The 24269-nt window shown below is 35.2% G+C and overlaps 1 protein-coding gene and 1 long non-coding RNA gene across 2 annotated transcripts; one reads left to right on the forward strand and one right to left on the reverse strand.

Annotated features, from left to right (window-relative positions):
* The first annotated feature begins 11684 nt into the window (after positions 1 to 11684).
* Positions 11685 to 16111, forward strand: LOC127960194 (uncharacterized). Its single transcript, XR_008154343.1, has 3 exons — positions 11685 to 11832; positions 15742 to 15838; positions 15915 to 16111. It is a non-coding gene; the product is annotated as an uncharacterized LOC127960194 (long non-coding RNA).
* On the reverse strand, positions 14182 to 24269 carry rspo4 (R-spondin 4). The gene is made up of 5 exons (XM_052559788.1): positions 24191 to 24269; positions 19805 to 19987; positions 18639 to 18776; positions 17869 to 18066; positions 14182 to 14845 (listed from the first exon to the last, which is right to left on the reverse strand). The coding sequence occupies exons 1-5, from the start codon at positions 24267 to 24269 to the stop codon at positions 14745 to 14747; spliced, it is 699 nt and encodes a 232-aa protein (XP_052415748.1). The 3' UTR covers positions 14182 to 14744.

A 24269-nucleotide genomic window follows, 5' to 3' on the forward strand; every position in this document is an offset into this window, starting at 1 on the left:
ATAGATAGATAGATAGATAGATAGATAGATAGATAGATAGATAGATAGATAGATAGATAGATAGATAGATGCACAAAAAAAATTGTTTGTGGCTCTAACTTTATTATGAGCTGACAGATAATCTTTTTGCAGACTCATTTCATGCTGCAAATTGATGTTACTTTTCATGAGACTTTTTAATGCACTATGCCCCTTACCAACTTGTTTATTTTTTCTTAATTCTTATTTTGGTTCAGTTTGTGGTGAGGCTGTGCTCTTGGGGAAAGAGGTCAAACCGAGTGACTCTTTGCCCTGACTGAAATCATTCTCATGGGAAACACGCGAAAGAGAGAGCCAATGCCAGAATGTTCCTAACAATCATGCAAACTTAAGGGCCCTTTTTCTGTAGGTGAAACTTTACACGTTGCTATTCACCTTTCCTTTGGGAATACCACAGCCGGATTGATCCGATGTTTGTTTTCACACTTTGTGCATAGCTCTCCTCCACTCAAGGGTAGCTGTGTTTTGTTGAACTCCAGCTCAGTTTTATGTGAAGTGTTTGGCGGGATTGACATAGCACTTTTATGATACGGATCAGGGTTTTTGAACCACTTCCAGCATCTGTGTAATCCTGACCCTTTGATATTGCCATGGATCAACTATATTTTAATGTCCAATAAATGTTATGTAGTTTAGCAGGAGTAAACTGTCCGGGTGACATGTAGTGTCCTGTAGTATAACATGTTACACAACATCTAAAACAGCACTTTTTAATATTTTAACATTTTTATGCATGCATTTTTTATGATATTAGACGTGCCTTTTGTGCACATAAAAAAATTCAGTATTATTATTTACAGTTTTTTAGTAGTAGTAGTTTTATTTTCTATTTTCTATTTTATTATTTATAGTATTTTTTTACTTTATTTTAGTATAATTCTAATAGCACATACTGTTTAGTGAATATTGTTTTTTTATTTTAAAATAAAATAAACTTAATTCTGTCTTTATAATGTGGCAAAAAAATAAAATAATAATGCATAAAGACATATTTTTATTTGTACATATACGAGAACATGAAAATAAACATAAGCAGTGAATTACATTGAAATTTCAATAAAAGAAAACAATTAACCAAAGAAATGCTAAATGCTAATTGCAAATGCTAACTAAAAAACAGATGTATACATATGTTTTAAGTTAAAAGATAATATGTCAAATAATGTGAATCATTTTAACATCCTGTACATTATATCAGTAAATCATGGGGACACACAAATGGCATTTGAGTTTGACATGGTGAACATTTTAAAGCACCTAAAATACATATTTTCCCTTACACATGCACGTAACTTTATTCTAAAATCTTGATGTTGAACAAAAGTTCATGTTATTTTTCAGCCGCCCACTTACAGTTTAATCAGGAAATGTCACATTATACAGTACAATAGCAGTTTATGAGCACTGCTTTGGCTGTTGGCCTGATTCAGTCAGTGCCACTGGATTTAGTTACCTAATGTAGAATTTCGGTTTTACAACAATAAAAAGAGCTTAATGCAGACCAGAAATGACCAGGGGAGAGAAAACAGCTCCCTGTCAGAAATCATCTGCCCTGAAAATTCACTCACAGTCATCTTTCTGGACAGTTCCAGCGTTGTCCTTTTATGGAGCCCCTGTCATCCCTCAAACTGTAGCGTTTAATTGCATTAATTGTGTAGATTGTTTGCAATCTACAGACCAGTTATACAAGGCGTTAATGAATCATAGAGACCTGATTTTGTAGAAATAATCCTAATAGGGTGTTTCAACTTTCACGGCCTGAAAATATATGCAATAAGTCAATTAAAAAGGATGATGCACAGGTCAAGAATGAGATAAAAGTCTAAATGGATACTCATTAATGTGATTTGTCGGACATTGCTCGAGCCCTGTGATTGGTTGGCGTCTCTGGTGTCTGGAGGACCTCTTGCCCTGCAGCTTTGTTTAGACGGTGATGTAAGCCACTTTCACTGATGCTGCTTTGCCTTTTTTATGTAAACTTCTTTATAAAGGTTGGATTAGTTTTAAATTAGTTTCAAATACTGATTATTATTTTGCCAAGGTCATTTGATGTTAAATCGTTTAATTTAAGAAATTCCCAATATGATCTATTTGATATATGAGAACAAGTATTATTAAAAGCTATACTTATATGGATTTAATTTCATTCTATTTTCATTGTAGACTTCACACTGAGTTGTTTTCTAAATTGAAATGCAAATATATCTTAGATGTAATTAGTTTATTGAAGATTAGATCTTAAAACTTTTTTAAGATAATTTATTTTATTTGTATTCATTTAATTATTTTACTTATTATTTAATTATTTCTTTATCTTGCATGGTTTTTTTTTTTTTTTTTTTTTTTTGCTTTTGTCTGTTATCTGTATAAGTGTTTTGGGAGATAAAATCTAAAATAAAGAAAATCTCAAATGAAAAAAAAAAATCTAAAATAAAAATATTTATGTAATAATACTTAAAAATACTAAAAATATGATGATTATTATTATTAAAAACAAACATTCCATTTTCTCTTTTGAAGGCACACACAACCCTGCCAGTTGTCCCACAAAGTAAACTTTGAGGCATGACCCAAACTACTCCGGCCCATGGTAATTGTTGGGGGAAATGTTATGTTATGTTTTTTGGGGGTCTGACGTCTGACTCTGCAGCATTAACACTGCTGATACTCATAATGAAAGCTCTTATCATGCCTAAAGGGACCGCCAGCTTCCAACTAGAAATTGGCTGCATAATTTATCAGTAAACTGCTGATTTATCATGTATGTGTTCGTGGTTCCAAGTTACGACATTGTTTATAGTACAGATGATGATAATAGTTAATGATCCTAAAGGTTAATTTCGCTCTTTCAGCCTCTGTTAAATCAAAGCGCGCTTTGTTGAAACACAACAGTGATTTTGTGGCACATATGACATTTAGGTCATGCAAGCATGTGCAAGGTTTGTTGTAACGATCCTGGTTTCAAAGGAATTACCTTACAAATACACAGCTAAAATGTTTGAGAAACTCCTTAAATTGGCACCATGTGTCAGAAACATACACACACGTTTCTTTAGTAGGACTCCAAATGTGATAAATGGTCAAATTTGAAAACTAATTAAGTAGATATTTGCTTACATATTAGCAATTTTTTAAAAGTTCAGATAGCATTTATGTCTGTAAGATTAGACGAACTGAAAGCAATATTGTGGTATAATCCATAATTCTAAATTTTTTTGGCATCTGCTCTTTTTTTTTACTCTTGTTCTCTCTCATTTTCAAAGATAAGGTCAAGACGTGCCTCACTCTCTCAGTAATGTTCTCCACCTGCACAAACACACACACACACACACACACACACACACACACACACACACACACACACACACACACACACGCACACACACACACACACACACTCTTGAAGCCTTACAAAAATAAAACCATCAGAACAGTGTGACAACTTCTCAGTTTGCCCTGTCTGAGTGTGATGATAAGGATGATTAATTCACTTCCCCTGTGATGATTCGGTAGCGTTTATGATTGCCCATGGAAGTGCCGTAAAGACCTCATAAAAGCCTTCATTAGGCTGGCAGAAACTTGCTGAGCAGGCTTTAAAAAGAGATCTTATTAAAGGGCTAGAATTACAGCGCTCATTCGATAAATACAAATTTGCTGAATATGTACTCGCCCTCAGGCCATCCAAGATGTAGATAAGTTTGTTTCTTCATCGGAACAGATTTGGAAACATTTAGCATTGCATGACTTGCTCACCAATGGGTCCTCTGCAGTGAATGGGTGCCATCAGAATGAGAGTCCAAACAGCTGTTAAAAACATCACGATAATTCACAAGTAATCCACACGACTCTAGTCCAGCAGTTAACATCTTGTGCAAATGCTGCACTTTATAATAAAGAAAAAATCCCATTGCTTCTCGCTAAAATATGACTCCATAATCCAAAATATTGCTTTCTATAGTTAAAATGTTGTCTCGTCTGAATCAGGACAGAAATATGCACAGATCATGCACCGTGTACAAGCCAAAAAATACTAAAACAGCCCTTAACAAATATGTTTGATTGATTTTGATCGAAAAGCACAACAGGGGATGGACTTTCTCACTGGAGGAAACATTGTAATTGATTGTGAACTCAATCCATCCACATTTTGGCCAGAAGTGACGGTTTAAAGTTAATATCTTTTAATGATGGATTTGCTTCTTATAAACATGCAGATTTTTGCTTCACAAGCATTAACTGATGGATTTACTGATGTGAATTACTTTTGGATCATTGTGATTTTATGAGCTGTTTGGACTCTCATTCTGACGGCACCCATTCACTGCAGAGGGTGAGTGTATTTTCAGCATATATTTTCAGCATCTATTCATTTTTGGAACTATTACTTGGAACTGTCTACTATTTGCTAAGATTTCATTCAAAATGTACATTTCTGTAATATTTTTTCGTTGTTTGAAACTCCCGGCTTTCAGGCTCTGAAAGGACAAAAGCAACACAATACTAATAAAAAAAGTAGGCAAATCTGGCTTGTGCTCTACTTTCAAAGGCTTCTGAAACTCATATGATCCCTTGCTAAAAAATATGAGAACCAATGAGATTGAAATCATCAGGTCAAACCTAGTGTGATGCATCTTCATATACTCTGAATAAAAACACATTTAGATTAATGAATAGATGTAAACTGTAAAACATTTAGGTAAGATGATCCCAAAATGTGTTAAAATGTCTAAAGCTGAACTCTGCCTTGTGATTGCATTTCGTTATGCAAGTCCAATTTCATTGCCAACGGAAACCCTAACAATTATTCACCCAATACCCTGATGCATATCTCAGTTCTCAGAAAGTTCAATCAACTGGATGCTATTTGGCCCAATCATTCAGATATGATGAAATCTTGACAAATTGGCTGATATATTTTGAAACAGAGTAGCTATATGGCTAATTGCTTTAGATTGCTTTTTAATCATTATCCTCAGTCCGAAGCTTGCAGCAAGTCAAGGTGATGATTGCAGCCAGAGAGCTAGAACGTGTTTTCAATCACATTGTCATGCTTGTTTAATCATGAATGGGATCTACAGTGGTCAAATACTCCTGAGGGAGCCTTAGCTTTGGTTTTGACCTCAAACTTCTTCAGGGGCTCGCTGGCATTGCAGTTAGACTGGTTTTTGAGCAGGTTTTCCACAGATGATGATATGTAACAGCTTATACGGTGAGATATGAAATAGAAGAGAAACCTTATACTAAAACTTAAGACAAGTGTGTTGAGTTTTCTTGTCCTTGGATATATATTTTTTTAATAAAACTCACTTTAGTCTTAATGAATATTCATGTGTTATAATTGAACGGAGAGCACAGAATTCCATTGTGCACTTTTAAGGAAGTACTGTATATGTGCCACAGGAACTGCTATGATTATGTGTTTTTTTTACATCATCAAGGTTTCCTCAACGAAAACCCAAAAGGATTTTTCCATTACTTTTGGATTACTGCAGATCTGCCTTTTTCAAGACAAGTAAAAACAAATACAATTGGATATTACTGATATTTTATGCCTTGGAATAAAACATGAAAATATCTATTTCAGACATTTATCCAAAAACCCATTCAGAAAATCTAGTGACTTCAGGACATAGTAAAATATAAACCTGTTTCCTAGTTTTGGCCAACAAAAATACAAGATCTCTATACAGTGCTCTTAATGATATAGTCAATCTCAGATACTTCAAATTCATTAATTTTATCATAATTATTTATTTAAACAGTGGAGAGGAAATTAACAGAATATTGGGGAAGTTTCAAAGTTTCTCATTTTAATATTATTCGATTTTATATAATAAATAGATAATATTGTCACATTTAAAGTTTTTTTTTTTTTCCATGGTAGTAAGAATAGCAACATATGTTATTTAATCAAACAGGTGAATCTTTTAAAAATGTCAATTTAATATTTTATCCTATATAACAATAGGGAAAAACGACCCATGTTTACTTCAAGAGAATATAACCGAAATAAGACACTAACATCAACGTTTTTATTGTTATTTCACTGTGGCGATTGTCTTTCTCATCGTCCATTGCGTTTATTGGACTGGATTTTCACCATAAAACATGCACAAGGAAGAAATGACCATGAACTCTAGCCTGGATGTCTTTAAAGCTGGACATTGTAAGAGGGGAAACTTCAGAAGGTCACCATGCAGCAAATGTCCGTGTTGAGCTTGACAATTTTAGAGTCCTCTCATAAACACAGCGCTCAGTTCCCATGACAACACGAACCCATTGTTATTTAACTGCAACCTCGGGCTTGTCTTCTTAATAACTCATTTTGATTATTCTGTTTATTTTAGCCTTTGGTGCTGTTTTATCAAGCAGTAGGTACTTGATTGTGAATCGCAATTATCTTCCGAAAGCCAACAATCAGCATGTTACTGTTGCGATTCCATCAGGTCCTCTTAAACAAATTAAAGCTGGTGTGTTTAAACTACTTGTCGAGTGTTGCCATTTGGATTTTTTGGCTGTGTTTAAGGTCTGCGTAAATCCTATCTTATCTCTGTTTTTCTTACAAGATTGGAGTCTGTGAAATCAGAACCACTCGTAAACACGTTCCCCACAAGCTTTGTTTCCTTTGGAGTGACCACTGGAGCTGGCAGCTTGGACCAGATTTGCAATCTCAAAACGCGAGCCAGCGAGAAATGTGTTTAAGGTTTAAGGAATGACCTTCTAAATATACCGAAAGAGAAAATATAAACAGTTTCAACGAAAAAGCAATCAATCTTATCTGGAGGAGTGCACTATCAGCAATTTAAACGTGATGTTGTGCACACTATATGTCCTTTAATATATCATTCGGCAAATCATTAATTTTATGTGGAAAAGCTACACTTACATGTGTTCTGTTGATCTGAAAACAATGAATGTGTCATAGTAATCAACATCTGAGATAAAAGTGTCCGGGAATGGCAGGACATGTTTATTATCTCTCATCTTCTGTTCAGCTATGATTAAATTGTGCAACTGTGGAGCGGCATTTTAATGTATGTGCTGCATGAGAAAAGTCAAGACTAGTGACTGTTTTAATTAGTCTAGATTTCCCTGATATTTAGTGTAGATGCTGATTGCATTTGAGGATGATACATTAAGCATCCAAAATCATCTCAGCTGAATTTGAAGAGGGGTAAAAAACATTTCCCTGCACAATACAACATACTGTACCTTTAAGAACTGAAAATTTCCCAGGGGTTCACTGAAACTAAACTGTAACACAAAGGCCTTGTTCTAAAATGTTAACGGATGACATGATGAATTTGTAATAATGATTGTATTTTAGATATCATTATATGAATATATTCATAACTTGTTTGTGACATTTTTTCCCGTCAGAAAAACTATTAGCAATCATTGTTGCTTCACTTCACCTTCAAAGAGGTTATCCAGTCAAAACACAGGTCATTTGCATGTTTAAACAGTAGCCAAAACCATATTTTTTTAATGCTATGATTCAAAAGGAGGCTGTAAATTGTTCAGAAACACTAAATTAGGACATTTCTGCTCCAAGGAAGCATTACAAACACTATAAATAGACTGCAGGGAAAAATAGGATTGTTGAAAAGAAAGATGTGACTACCAGCCAATATGTGATTTACAAAAGAATGCCATGTTTGTGTCTTATAGTATAAGGTTTTCATTATACTATAAACAGTATCATGCAAAACAAATGAACAAAATGGCATACTATTTGCATAACAGAATACAAGCTCAGCAGGACGAAAGAGCTGTAAAATAGCTTGCATAAATAGTAAGATTAATATTTATGCTAAGGAAAGTATCATTTTAAATTTAGAGGAATATTTCACTGGAGTGGTGGGTGTGATGACTGTTTAAACATGATATTATAGTAATTCCCTGTTCCAGTTCACAAAACACCAGGGAGGGATTTGTTTAGTTTATTCTGATTTATATTGCTTTTGCTCTAGTGGGACAGTGATGAAACGTATATAAAATCAATGTCAGTGTTAACAGGGGATGGACTTTTTCACAGGAGGAAGCGTGATTGTGGATTATGGACTTGTTTGGGCCAGAAGTGATGATTTCAAGTTAAAACTCTTTAATGATGGATTTGATTCTTATAAACATGCAGCTTTTCACTTCACTAGATGTTAACTGATGGACTGGAGTGGTGTGGGTTACTTGTGATGCATTTATCAGCTGTTTGGAGTGTTTTTCTGACGGCACCCATTCATTGCCAGCATTGGTGAGCAAATGATGTAATGCAAAATTTCTGATTCATCTACATCTTGGATGGCCTGAGATTGAGTACATTTTAGCAAGTTTTTATTTTTAGGTGAACTATTCCTTTAAATGTGTGTTTTTTTTTTTTACTTTTACAAATTATATCAGCTTGCACATATATGTCACTTGGGATTAAAAAAGCTCTGCTAAATGACGACCTGCAAAGTTACAGATTCACATCAGCATAGTCAACACAGAAACCAAATCTGCCTTAGTCTCTTCAGAGAAGTTTGAAGGGGCATGTTTAAATACGGTCAGAGTTTCTAAGGGTCTAGGGTCTGTGGAGTGTTCAAACTTCCCTCATTAATCCTCCTTTGAGTAGGAAACTTCCTGGAGCTAAGAGCACTGCTCCCCAGAGAGACGTAATTTACAGACTGCAGCACAACTGGTTCATGAACGCTGTCCGCAGCATTCTCTCTTTCACATGTGCACACAAACATAAACATGAACACCGAAACATCCTAACCCCCCAGAAAAGGGCAGCACGCGATTGATGTCTGTTCAGGTCAAAGCTGACACTGTCCCACAAGAGCTGTTTTACACTTTGCATTTTGACAGTGGGAAAACATTTTCTAGAATGTTGCCCTAAAAGCAACACAAGGGTGAGCAATGATAATAATTTATGAATGTCTATATTCCTATAGTCAAATAGAGGCTTTGCATTGTTGTCTATGTATGGGTGTGTCTATAGCCTATATGTTCATGCATTTGCGCAATCTTTGACATGTCAAGGTCTAAACTAAATAAAAATGTATGCTTGCCGATATACATTTTCCATATTTAAGTGCTTAAAGGCTGAATAAATCTTAATGATGTTTAAATCCTTTCTGGGTTTTTTTTTATTTTTTATAATGTTTTTGAAATAAGTTTCTTAGGCTCACCAAGGCTGCATTTATTTGATCAAAAATATAGTAAAAATACAGATATATTATTATTACAATCTAAAATTATTTTCTATTTGAATATAATTTGTTAAGCTGAATTTAGCATCATTATCTTCAGAAATCGTTTTAAAATGCTCGTTTGCTGCTCAAGATACCTTTCTTATTGTTATCAGTGTTTTATATTAATGTGGGAATTTTATTCAACAACAAAAGAGCATTTAATTCATTAAATGTGACATTTGTAATGTTACAAAATATCTGTATTTTCTTTTTTGATCAAAGAATCCTGAAAACAAAAGTCATTCCTTCTAAAATATTAATATACCATGTTTTCATCATCTATAAGATTTTGTTTTGAATGTATATGTACTGTGCATCTATATGTATGTGTATAATATATGGGTACTTTCAAGGAAATATCAACTGCATATTTCTTATGAAGTACCTGTATAGTTTAACATTGCCTTGACTTAAACTGTAAAGAGGACATTTTCTAGGTTAAAAGTGTGTGCACAAATTGTTTTTGACTTGTTCACTGAGGTCTCTCTCTCCCTTTTTAAGCACCTCGTACGTGAATGCTAACCGATTGGAAGAGAAACTGGGAAAAAGATTATGATGCTTAAACAGTTTTTGCTTCTCAGTAGGTTTGTAAAATCAATGAATGAAATGGCTTGCTTATAGCACACAAAAAGTAGTCATTACCACCAACTGGTGTAATATAATCAACAAAAAGTTTCATTAAACGAATTAAGTGAATCTGAATAAATATTTTTCCTGCTAATTTTGAAATCAGCTCAATCAGGACATAAAAAATATAAACATCATAATTTATTCAGAGAAATAACTTAGGTTACATACAGTATGGACTCAAAGACACATGCCTTTATTTCCAAGATGACTTCACAGGGTCTAGTTGGTGTATCCTTTATATCCACCATTTTGTTCCCATAACCCTTTGCTTTGACAATCATATCTCATTTTATTCAGTTGTGTCTACCTTGTTAACATATCTCCATATAAGCACGGTTTTCGGTTTTTCTGTTTGTTTTCGGTTTTTCTGTTTGCTGTTGGAAGTTTTTTTTTTTTTACTATGATGCATTTTTTTTTTTTTAACTATGATGCGTTTTTTTTTTTTTTTTTCTCTGTTTTGCCTGATTTAGCACTTGGATCATCTTGTTTTGTGAGTGCTCTGAGACAGAATCAACCAGTCATGAACAGATCTAGCAGTACGAGGAAGAGGACACTGAGGACATTTTTAATCATTGCATTGATGAAACCCTATTACAGTGGGAGATGGAACTGAAGTGTCTGGATTTCTAGAAATTCTTAAGATATTTGCAGCTCTGGAAGTTAGTCACCATCACCAGAGTCCTTCTGCAGGACCGTCCCACCCATACCTCACTAATCTAATCAAGCCAAGAACCAGTCATCTATTCCCACACTTAAGCGGAGGAAGAAGAGGAGGGCAGCAAAGTCGACTTCGTGATCTCAAGTCAGGTGGTCCTGGAGGACCTGACCCTGGTGGTCCCAGAAGTTATTGAACACTCCTCTCTTTTTGTCTCTCCCATGATCCTTGCCCTGCTGGCTCCTCCCAGGGTCCCTGCCCTGTCAGCTCCATCTATGATCCTTGCCCTGCTGGCTTTACCCATGTTCCTTGCCTTGCCAGCTCCTACCAAGCTCCTTGCCCTTCCACCTAAGCTCTCTGTTTTTCTGGTCCCATGTAATCTTCCTGCTTGTTGGCCCAGGAGCCTGCCTCAGAGCCTGTTTCAGTCTGGGAATCTTCAGAGTCCACTCCAGAGTCTGCTCCAGTCCGGGAGTCCACTCTAAAATCCATTCCGGATTTAAAATCCAGTCTGGGAGTCCTCAGAATTCACTTCTGGACCCACTCTAGTCTATGAATTCACTCCAGAGCTTACTCACGTTTCTATATCACTCCTGAACTCGTTCCAGTCTAATTGTCTACGACAGAGTCTGCCCTAGTTCCTCCCAAGGTGGTGGGTTCTGCTGTGGAGCCCCTTGAGGCGGTGACATCCGCTTCAACTTCCCTCTGGGCAGTGGTGTCCATTCCAGTAATCTGTCTGCCTTTTCATGACCAAGGAGACTGTGGTGGAACTCTGCCTGTTCCGTTACACCCATCAAGGTTGCTACTAACCTTTCTCTGCTCTTCTTTGCAGTACCACCTGAACTGCTAGGAGGTTCATCGGCCCTGTAAGTTCCATTGAGGTGGTTCTCTGCTCCACCTGTGCAGTCTGCCAAGCTCCTGTCCCTCCTGGCTTTCACTGACTTTTCGTGGAGCATCAGGAATCCGCTCTGTAGGGGGTGAGGGCATTACAGGGTATAGTAGGTGTTTCCTTTATAGCCACTAGAGGGCTCCCTTTCTAGTTTTGTTTCTCTGGACTTTAGTTCCCATCACTCTTTGCTTTGACAATCATGTCTCATTTCACTCAGCTGTCTCTCATTTACCCGGTTTTCTTTGTCTTTAGTTGATGGCTGATGGTTTTTACTATGACATACTCTTTTCTCTGTTTTGCATGCAGATTTACTCTGCTTTTTTCTTTTCATTATAATGCTGTGCTTGGGTCATCTTGTTTTGTTAGTGTTCCATGACAGATGATGCATGGTAAGTTAAGATTTTCATTTCAGTACAACATAGCAATAAAGTAAATCGAGGCTATTGTATTCACTGAATATTCAAATCAATTAATGTTACTAATGTTCATGTTTAATAATTTCTTAATTACGTAATATTACCTAAAAAAGTGTAGGATCCGTTAATGTTAATGATGTTGGCAGTCTATAACAGAAACGGCCACTTTAATGACTTAAATATTGCATATCCTACCCCAAAAAGACCATAAGCATTGCTGATAACATCTGAAATAAAAATTCATTGCATGCAATGCACCTTACAAAAAATAAAAATAAAAATTCCGTGTGACTGATTAATTTCCTTCAAATCGGGTGATTTTTAGATCCGTGTTTTAGCTGTGACTACATCGTGCTCTCTGCCGGTAGGGAATGGTAAGATGGGGGCTTGAACACTTCCAGTAGTTTCACTGTCTGTCAGCAGATTAGAACGCAATGAGCAATCCAGTCATTATCCTATATAAAGATCAGTGATTGCAATATTAACTTCAATGTATTGAAATGAGTTATTAATAAATCTTTTACTTTTCTAAGTGAGTAGTGTCACAGTATCAGAACTGCTGGGGCACTGAGAAACAACCCAACTTCCCAAAATATCCTAGCAATCACATAGCATAGCAATGTCTAAACCAAATTTAGATCATATTCATTAAATTCAAGGGGATTATTAATAGCACTGTTTGTTGAAAGTTAACTCATGGTGGGTGGGTGTAGGTTTACAATGTTACAGGTGTCCAATCAGTTTACTTAAAGCACATAGAGACACCTGTCTAAATCCAACTAACAGACAACATCATTTGTTTGTTGCACAAAAGGTTTGACTAGCGATTAGCAGAATGTAGCCTATGTGCATAAGTGATGCTTCTCTTAGCAAACAGAACTAATTACAGTTAAACGTGAGGTGCTTTAAACATATGTAGTGTGTTTTCATTCTTGAGAAGACCTGTGTGAGGTTGGATGCTGTTGGCACATCAACAAGCTCACAGCATATAATGTGTCACTTCACTTTATGTTTGGCATGTTTTCTCTGAGACTCCCACTGAGATGTTTAAGGTTTGTTGCGAAGTTTCATTGGAAGCTGGTGACCCTGCACTGAGCGGATGACCTCTTAACTGGGTGCCTCTGTTGAATGTAGAAACCAAACCTATGAAGTTCATTCTTAATAGAAAGCTCATCGAATGTAGTGTAGCTGTAGATTTATATTTCAGGTGAACATTGCCATCTAGTGGCTGAATATGAAACGACACGCTCTTAAGAGGAGAGTCTAGCGTGATTTCACCACAAGTACAACATGGTCTTGGATCAACATCCTTGTTCATCCTGGAACATAATTCCAATCAACCAATCAGAACTGAGATGTACATTTTCAGAAAATATCTGTTTTAGGCTTTACAACCAGAGTTAGGTGTTTCTACATCCTTTTTTAATCAGCTATCATTTCCCACTAATGTTAGGAAAAAATTATGGTTCGGGTTAGGATTAGGGTTAGGGATTGGGTTAAGTCTATATTTTTGGAAAAATAATGTTGATCCAGGATCATCAGAAGATGTTGATCCAGGAACATGTCTTACTTGGCAAAATCACGGCGACCGAGGCTGGTACAGTAATGTTGGTTTAAAAAAATATATAAAAAATTTTAATATTTTACTTGGACTGAATGCTGAAATTAATTCATTTAATGCTGAAAAATACTTTTTTTTTTTTTTTTTTTTTTTTTTTAAATACTGTAACCGTTATAAAAGACTAGAAGCAATTTAAAATTTGGCTGAAACCACTGATCTATAATAGAGAATTATACACAGATCACACTGAAACACACTTCTGGTTATTAACATGTGAGGGGGAGTCGGGGTTTGCTGTTCCATTTTTACTTTGTTTATTGACACTTAAACAAAATCTAATTCAACTTAAAGTGTGCATTTAATATTTATTATAGGTTTCTTAATGAGCCTTCAAAAAAGAAAAAGAAATATTAAAAAAAAATTATGGAACAATTCATAAATCACAGAATTGTTTTTTTTTAAATGTAAGCATTTTTTAATGAATTAGTATTTGAAAGAAATAAATTGTTAAGAGATTATAGCCTACTTACCTAAATGTATTTATTTAATAAAATGCCGTATGATGACAAGTTAACAGCTGCAATCCACTTCAGAAAGAGCTTTTATTTTAACGTGATCCCTATCTCTTCTATATCGTTTTCATAACTCCTCGTCTTGAGGGAAAAAAGTAAACATTCTTTTGGGTCTAATTGCTTTATTGAGCAAAACTGTGATTTCTCCAGTAAATACATTTCAGCCGCCTGAGAGAATACTGCGTAGGAAAGCACAAATAAATCCCACTAAAATCAGCACATTCCCATCCTTCTCAAATCAAAAGCAGCATGTTGTAGAACATTTCAGTTCTCACAGAGGAACAATAATCAGTTTCAAAAGAGGAAAAAACAGAGACAATAAGTTTAGTGGTACATTTGAGGCTCTAAGAAAATAATACGATATTATACTTTAATTTAAGCTGTTTAGACAAAGTATGCACAATACTGGCAAGTTAACTCAGAAATATACATGTATACAGATACACACACATTGATTTATCACTTTTCATGTCTAAAAATAAATCTTTGCCACTCATGGGTCACATGAAATGTCTACAGCCAATCATATGGCTCGAGGTCATGATCTTAGCATCTCTTTACACAATTCTTTACATTGTTCTTCTTTATTTTTTCTAATGCAATTATACCAAAAAAGTGCAAATATAGGGAGGAGTATGTGGTTGGAAAACACAGAAGAGCCCAAGGCATGTAGAGAAAGCTGTGGAGATACAGCTCAAACCACACAAAGCTGTTCATCTGTTATTCATCATATATATATATAAAACGTTTCTTTACATTTGCCATGGAGGTTCTGTGACAGTTTCATTCCAAAAGAGCTTCAGCATTTTCTGTGCCTTTCTTCTTCCTTCTCTCCTTACATTTTTCTTTTTGTCTGTCAAGATAAAACCATATAAAACAGTCAATCATATTCAAGTTAAATAATGTAGGCAGTAACACCATATATGTCCTTTATTATTGATGTACAGCATTAAGAATTCAGTTTGATCACTTCAGTACTTCAGTATGTCCATCACCTCTATAATCTAGCCAGAGTGACATTTTGAATACATTACAGAAATGACATTCTGTGTGATGTTTTTGTGTATTGATATATATATTTTTTTATTTTTCTGTTTTGAACATGTTGACATGACGTCATTTAAGTGTCAAAGAAAAAAGAAAAAAGCCATTGATGAAGGAAGGAAGGAAAAAACCACAAATAAATTATCCTATGGTGACTCTCCTCATATTTAACTGTGGAGTATAAAATCATATCAAAATGAAATGTGGATTTCTGGGTTCTATAAAAAAGAAAAGAAAAAGATGGGCCATGAATTTACACATTGCCATAAAATTTGCACTGCAGTCTCTAAATATTACTTTGTCACCAGTTACTGAGTCATGTGGAGTGACTCACAAAATCTATTTTTAATGGGGAATCCCTAGAGAGATGTCCAGAAATAATAAGCAAAATGAACTTTTATTTTCTAATGGTTAGAAACATAGTGTCAAGTACCTGAATACCCTGAACAAAGAGCTGATTAAAAATGTGACCGGTTACACTCCTGAAATAAAATAAAACAAACAGTAAAAAATCTAAACATCAAAAAACCTCTTTGATTTATTTATATAAAAGGTAGCCGTTGACTTTTCAAAGGATTTTGATCTTGATTTTTTTGTGTTAGTGGTCAATTTGTCACTGTCATGCAATGGACAGCTCATGACCTGAGAATGCTTCATTGAGTTCCTCACAGTGCTTCAAATGTTCATGTCTGGTTTGACTTTAAGATTCAAAATCCACAACAGAGGAGCTTCAGGGTGGTATGTACTGTCATCCTCAGAAAAAAATATTCTGGAGCAAAAGCGGAACAAATAGTGTGCAGAGGTGGGTGCTTAAGTTTATTTATGCAACATTTTATTTCGCTAAAACAAAATCATAATCCATGTTTGTCTTTTTAAAGGGAACATAATAAGAGCATCATAAAACAGGAGTAAACAGTTATTATGGCCTAAGGAATGGGGTCTGTGGTCGGGGAAACACCACGGTTAGGCAAGAAAGCCACTTTCGCCATTTTTCCTGTTTTTCTCCTCTTGGTTCTCTCCAGTCTTTTTTATCTGTTGATATTCTCTAACCTGTGTTTTACCTGCTATGATTAAAGCTTCCTAACTTTTTCATTATTTTCTCTGATTATGCACACACAAAGCACTAACATGTGATATTTAGAGCCCCGAATCATCAGTTTTAGGTCCACTGCGGTCTGTTCTACCCTTTAACACTAAACCCAACATCTATCTCCATGTTAAGATCAGAGGTTTGTGGGTTCTCATTTAGGCAGGTAAGTTTGGTCATCTGTTGGGTCCTAACAGAAAACACTGGCAAATCTTCTGCTGTGAGCCCTTCTGAGATGTGCTGCCTGACTTTCATTAACTCTCAGGGTTACACTTGAAGACCAAGAAACTTGAGAAGAAAGGATATGATCTAGACGACATCCTAGGACTAAATTAAATCATGGGGTTCTCATTGGTCACACCATAAGTAAGTCTTTGAGGTGTCAACTTCAGAGATAAACCACAATGGTACTGATGGAGAACATCTGATGTGGATAGTAAGTAGAAATACTTTGTTATACTGTTTTTGAGTAGACTTTCTGTTGAATTCTGCTACAATAAGATTTTCTCTGGTATTATATTATATAAAAGTCTGGGGGTTTTAAGGAGTTCTGCCCTCCGAAGCTGCATTTATCTCATACACTAGAAACTATAATGATGTGAAATATTTTTCTTATTTAAAATAACTTTTTAAAACCTTTTTTATTTATTTATTTATTTTTATTATTATTTTAACATATTTAAAAATGTAATTTATTCCTGTGATGCAATGCTAAATTTTCAGTATCTTTACTCAGGCTTCAGTGTCACATGATCCTGAAGAGATCATTGTAATATAATGATTTTATTTTATTTTACATAATTATCAAGGTTGAAAATAATTAATAAATATAACTATAATATTTTTGTGGAAACTGGGATTTTTAATCTCTCTCAGGATTCTGAAAAGAACAGCATTTATTTCAAATATAAATCTTCAGTAACACTGTAAGTGTATTTACTGTCACTTTTCATCAATTAAATGCATCCTTGCTGAATGAAAAAATTAAAAAACACCTTACTGAACCTAAATGTTTAAATGATAGTGTATTAACCTTTTATTTAGCATTATAGCATAAACATATAGTTTTTGCTTTATACCACTATTTATAATATTAATATTATTTGCCAATCATTATTCCAATTAAAAATGTTTTTATTAGTCCAATGATATCAAGTTGAGTGCATTGTATTGTTGGATACATCATTCTTATGCATTGTACTTTGTAGTGCACATCTTGCATGCATGCAGAAAATTTGTATACTGTACCTTATATTCTCCCATAAATACATCTAGTATGCCATTCGAAAGTGTTTTCTCGTATGAAAATGACAGCAAAGGAAATTACAATGATAGTCATGCAGTCTTTTTGTCACACATGAGTGCCATTAAGGGCAAGTGAAGGTGACAGAGAAAATATCACGCCTCATTTTCTTAATGCCACCAGACATTTGATCTGCCAGCCATAATGAAGATTGCTACAAACAAATGATTTCCAGCAGATCATCAAATGAAAACAAAACACAATTTCCCAAATTTAGTCATGGAACCATTTTAACTCTCTATAGTGACAATGTTTGGATTTTTTGTTTCAGTTAAGTGTAGTGTGAGTGGCTAATTAATATATATATATATATATATATATATATATATATATATATATATATAAATAAAATAAAGAGGCTTGATGTGGATAGTTTAAAGAGGATCAACTAAATGTGGGGCTTATTCTGCAATTGGCATGAACATTTAAAAATATGAATCACCTTTTGGACTTTTTTTCTTAATCCTGCACTTTCTGCTCTCAGTCTGAGGTGGGCAGAGTGATTCTGTTTCTTCAGGCATGTTTCTGGACACCTCACGGGTCCTGCTCTGCTGCCCCCATCTGACACCACAGCTCAGGCCGCTGTGCTGACATGAGCTCCATTCACCCCAAAGCCCAAAGAGACTGAGCACACAGCCTTCTGGAGTACAAACAGATAAAGAATACTTATTCTGTGAAATCTCTTTTATTTTGACTGACAGCTTTCCTTTTTGGGTGAGCTATTCCTGATCTTGATGAACTCTGCAAAATCAACACTACTGAACTGAACTAAATCAACACTGAACTGACTTGAGCTGAATTACAACATAACAGTTTTACATAACTGTTATTAGGTTAACAGTTGTAGGGCTATTTAACTGCTGAAATTGCATTTGTTTAATGAATGAAGAACTGTGCAACATTAATATTGCTATTGTCAGAATTGTGCGATAAAACATTTTAGGTTGGGGGTCAAAGCTACTGTGTGAGTAAGTATCCAAGTATTTGCACAACATCAAGTTAACGGCATATAAATACCCTGATAAATGCAACCCAAATACAAGTCCGTATCTGCTGCTTTTCATTGCCACATATGAGAAAACATCTTGATGTAATTGTTGTGAATTTATTTGTGTCAAATAAAACATGACTGATAGCTTTCTTTCAGTATGGTAATGAGAGTTTAATGCCATCTCCCCATAAAGAAGGTCTGCAAACAAGTCAAGTGCTTACCAATGCAGTCTGTGGACTGAGGAAATGTGCCCTCTGGACAGTTTTTGAAGCATTTGCCTTTGAAGAGCAGATATCCTCCCTTGCACTTGGTGCAGAAGTCTTTACTGAAACACCTCTCGCACTCGGGAGCTTTGCATTCTGGGAGAAATATGTTTGAGGATTATAGTCTTATATAAGGTGTGTGGTATTGTTAGGCTTTCTTTTTTTAGTTTACAATTGTAAAATTCTATATTATGTATATATATTGTTTTTACACATCAGACCATGTTTAATATGTGAGTAACTACCAAATATTAGTGAGAATATATACAGTACAGACCAAAAGTTTGGACACACCTTCTCATTCAAAGAGTTTTCTTTATTTTCATGACTATGAAAATTGTAGAGTCACGCTGAAGGCATCAAGGGCTATTTGACCAAGAAGGAGAGTGATGGGGTGCTGCGCCAGATGACCTGGCCCCCACAGTCACCGGACCTGAACCCAATCCAGATGGTTTAGGGGTGAGCTGGACCGCAGACAGAAGGCAAAAGGGCCAACAAGTGCTAAGCATCTCTCGGGGAACTCCTTCAAGACTGTTGGAAGACCATTTCAGGTGACTACCTCTTGAAGCTCATCAAGAGAATGCCAAGAGTGTGCAAAGCAGTAATCAAAGCAAAAGGTGGCTACTTTGAAGAGCCTACAATATGACATATTTTCAGTTGTTTCACACTTTTTTGTTATGTATATAATTCTACATGTGTTAATTCATAATTTTGATGCCTTCAGTGTGAATCTTCAATTTTCATAGTCATGAAAATAAAGAAAACTCTTTGAATGAAAAGTTGTTTCCAAACTTTTGGTCTTTACTGTATGTATATATATATATATATATATATATATATATATATATATATATATATATATATATATATATATATATATATATATATATATATATGATTTAATAATAAGGACATATTTTACAAATATTATTATTATTATTATTTTACTAAATATTATACTATATTAATTTGAAATAAATATAAAATAAACATAATCATAATAAAGAATTCCATACCTTTAAGAGGTTTGGATGTTACTGATATTATATTACATATAGTGTATATTACAAATATTACTGTACAATTATTTGATATAAATGAACTGTTTTCTAGGATGGACTCACTCATGCAGCGGTTGAGATCTTTGGCTCGGAGGCCGAAGTGTCCGGAGGGACAGGAGTGAACACAAGAGCCGTGGTGACTCATGCCATCTCTGTTCAGGAACAGGAAGAGGCGCTCAGAGCAGCGCAGACAGCCGTTTTCCTTCGAACACTCCAGACAGCTCCTGCAGTCCTGTCGCCAGCTCTCTGAAAAACATTTCAAGTCATTATTAGCAAACAGGGAGCATGCCTAAGACTGCACACTGGGATTTATGTGCAGTCACATTATGTGACACATTACACTTTCTGTGGTGACATTTGAGGGTTTTGAGATGACATTCTAAAGACCATAAGTCTGTCTGTCTCTGTAGCTTCTTGAAAAGGCCCCAGCTTCTTTCTGTCACCTAACTAAACTCAAGAAACTACTGCAGTGTGCATTCAAGCAATGCAGGATTTGAGTTTTGATGTGTGCATTATCATGATTAATTGTGATAAATGATGCAATCAAGACTCGATCAAGTTTCTCCTGGTAGACGATAAAAATCCGACCAATGCTAAAGCCCGAGACTGGAGATTGAAGCCTCTCATCTGCGTGTGTTGTGTCACGCTGAGCCACTGGAGAGGGTTTGCATGGGGGAGATGTGAGGAAACTGCCAGATGGTTTTTATCTTCATGTCCTTCATTTGGGAAATAAAGAGAGACACCAGTCTCAAAGGACGTCGTTGAGCCAAGCAGAGATGCTTCTGCTGAGTTCTCGATTATATATTGTTCACTATTTTCTGCATGGATGTCAATCAAATGAAATGGTGAAAATATGGGGAAAATACAGTTGAGAAATGAAGGCCAGATACTTCTAAAAAACTTATGAGTGACTGAATGTGCTCTGATACAGTGTACTGAACTGAGAAAAGTCTGTGTGTTTTTGCTCTGTAGAACATCTCTATTCTTTATTTTATTTTACTTTACGTTTTTTGCAGATTTTACAAACAAATAGTGCTAGTTTGTGTAGGCACATAAATGGTAAGTTACATAAAAATAAAGAGTAGTTCAAAACAAGGGTTTCAAACTATTTTGCAATTTAATTATTTTGCTTGTGCTTTTACGATAAATAGAGAGAGAGAGAGAGAGAGAGAGAGAGAGAGAGAGAGAGAGAGATACAGTATATGCAGAATATAACCATCTTTGCTTTAATTTCAAGCTTTCAAGCAAAACTTCAGGGGGGTTTATTCTTTAGCTTTTTTAGAAGAAAAAAAATCAATACCTAAAGCAACCCATACTGAAGCAGAGTAAAGTCTAAGCCATCATAAATTAGATCTAATGCTTCGTGACTATTCTGGAAAATCAGTTGTAAATAAACCGACAGATCTTGCCGCAGTGCATCAAGATTTATTACCAACTGGTCTATATTTCAGTCTTCTGAGTTCTGCTGAAAATATGCACATAAATATGATCCACACGGTGTACATGCCTAATCTCATCATGGATAATACATCGTACAGGTGCATCTCAAAAAATTTGAATGTCATGGAAAAGTTCATTTATTTCAGTAATTCAAATCAAATTGTGAAACTCATGTATTCAATAAATTCAATGCACACAGACTGAAGTAGTTTAAGTTTTTGGTTCTTTTAATTGTGATGATTTTGCCTCACATTTAACCAAAACCCATCTCAACAGATTAGAATACTTCATAAGACCAATAAAAAAGTTTTTAGTGAGTTTTTGGCCTTCTGGAGAGTATGTTCATTTACTGTACATGTACTCAATACTTGGTAGGAGCTCCTTTTGCTTTAGTTACTGCCTCAATTCGGCGTGGCATGGAGGTGATCAGTTTGTGGCACTGCAGTTTGGTCTCTTGTTTCTCATTTTCCTCTCGGGAATAGCCCATAGATTCTCTCTGGGGTGCAGGTCTGGTGAGTTTGCTGGCCAGTCAAGCACACAAACACCATGGTCATGGGCTTTTGGCAGTGTGGGCAGGAGCAAAATCCTGCTGGAAAATGAAATCAGCATCTTCAAAAAGCTAGTCAGCCAAAATAAGCATGAAGTGCTCCTAAATTTCTTGGTAAACGGGTGCAGTGACTTTGGCTGGTGGATCCACACCAGCAGATGACATTGCACCCCAAATCATCACAGCCTGTGAAAACTTAACACTGGACTTCAAGAAACTTGGGCTATGAGCTTCTTCACCCTTCCTCCAGACTCTAGGACCTTGGTTTCCAAATGAAATACAAAACTTGCTCTCATCTGAAAAGAGGACTTTGGACCATTGGGCAAAAGTCCATATCTTCTTCTCCTTAGCCCAGGTAAGACGCATCTGACATTGTCTGTGGTTCAGCAAATTCCTTGACAAGTCTGTGTGTGGTGCCGCCAGCCTCAGTCCGTTCCTTGTGAAGTTCACTCAAATTCTTGAATCAATTTTGCTTGACAATCCTCATAAGGCTGTGGTTCTCTTGGTTTGTTGTACATCTCTTTCTTCCACACTTTTTCCTACCACTCAACTTTCTGTTAACATGCTTGGATACAGCACTCTGTGAACAGCCAGCTTCTTTCTCAATGAATGTTTGTGGCTTTCCCATCTTTGTGAAGGGTGTCAATGATTGTCTTCTGGACAACTGTCAGATCAGCAGTCTTCCCCCTGATTGTGTAGCCTAGTGAACCAAACTGAGAGACCATTTTGAAGGCTCAGGAAACCTTTGCAGGTGTTTTGAGTTGATTAGCTGATTGGCATGTCACTATATTCTAATTTGTTGAGATGAATCATCACAATTAAAAGAACCAAAGACTTAAACTACTTCAGTCTGTGTGCATTGAATTTATTTAAAACAGAAGTTTCACAAGCTGAATTACTGAAATAAATGAACTTTTCCATGACATTCTAATTTATTGAGATGCACCTGTGTACAACTGTCAGTTGATACTAGATAAATGCAAAACCATTTCATTTATTTATTTTCCATTTAAATTGCAGGTATAAAGTTTCAGAGCATAACTGTAACACTTCATACTGGTAAAGTCATACTGTATGTTTAACACTTATTTACTGTCTCAGGAGTCACTGAGTCAACAATGGTTCTTACGGCATATTTCATTTTATATAAAATATAATAACAAACATATGATATTATATAATTACTACAACTTAGTAAAATATAACTCCAAAATCAAACAAGCCTATTATATACAATCCAATACAAAGGAACCACTGGATGAACACTATGGAAATAAAGATTTCATGCAGAATAAACAGAAGTCTTAATAGTTAGAAACAAATACCTAGCATATAATGGTGCCAAAAGCACTAAACAGCAACACACAGCACCAGTTCTTTCTTTCCTAAAAACAGTCTAACGCACATCAAAATCTTCCTGCTCCATCATGTCACTGCATGTAGAGACAAACATTTGTCTTTCAGAGTTTTTAATGGTGTAGATTCATGCAGCTAATGACTATTTTACTTTATCAAACGTATTTTCAGATTAAAAGTGCGCTATTCACTATTGCCTCTGTAAATAAACAATATCACTAACTATACTGTTGATGTTGATTGTTGAGTTAAATGACAGATCACAATTAACTTGTTCTCTTTTTAGATTTGCACCAAGTAATATTAAATAAAACCTATTGTCTTGTTACAATATATATTTTGGGATCATAAAAAATGTCTGGAGATTGAAAGTGATTTCCATGTGAAATTATAATCTCTTATAATTATCTTATTTCAACAGGATGCCAAATCACAACAACTAGAATAGAATTGTGCCATATTACAATTTTATGCTTCAAATAGCCAGGGAAAATCACTGTATCACACACAGCCTCAAGTAACTTATCAATGTCATTAAATGGTGTTCAATAAATATACATATTTAATGAAACAAAATCTAAATAATTCACAAGTATCCTCACATTACTTTATAATTCTACCAATAATCACACAACTGTATTTGTATAAATCACAGTTTGAATCTGGCTCATCCAATCAGACATGAGAGTCGGAACTATTCTTTGCATTAAACAAATCAACATTTGTGTAAACATGCAATATTTGGTATTGGAACACATTTTGCATTTACCATTACAAAAAAAAAAAAAAAAGTCCTACAGCGCATTAATTTCACCGCCATGGTTCATATAGAAGAACTTGAAGAATAACATGGTACAATCTCAGAAACAAAGAGACACTTTTATGTCTTATTTACCCCTAAAGAGTACACATTAGTACCATAAAAGTACATACTGGAACCTTAATCGTAATTCTTGATATTCTTGAAAAGGTAGCGCCCCACTAAAAATGTTGTACCTTTTTTCTGAGACTGTAACATGTCCATAAACTATAGTATTTGGTACTTTTTGTAAGTGTATAGTTGATTGCGCATAAGCATTATCATATAAAAGCAGATATGATCTTACCACTTCGTTTTCTCGCAGCTAATGTCAATATAAGCGTCTGACAAACAAGGGAGAGGAGAGCCAAAAGTTGCCAATGCAT

This window comes from Carassius gibelio, chromosome B6 (assembly GCF_023724105.1).
Source record: "Carassius gibelio isolate Cgi1373 ecotype wild population from Czech Republic chromosome B6, carGib1.2-hapl.c, whole genome shotgun sequence".
NCBI lineage: Eukaryota > Metazoa > Chordata > Actinopteri > Cypriniformes > Cyprinidae > Carassius > Carassius gibelio.

Excerpts from the sequence above, each read along its gene's own strand:
- rspo4 (XM_052559788.1), bottom strand. The coding sequence starts at position 24,269 with ATGCATTGGCAACTTTTGGCTCTCCTCTCCCTTGTTTGTCAGACGCTT. Across the intron at positions 19,988-24,190 it reads AGCTGCGAGAAAACGAAGTG|AGAGCTGGCGACAGGACTGC; the intron begins GTAAGATCATAT and ends AATGTTTTTCAG. Across the intron at positions 18,067-18,638 it reads TCAGTCCACAGACTGCATTG|AAGGCTGTGTGCTCAGTCTC; the intron begins GTAAGCACTTGA and ends TTTGTACTCCAG.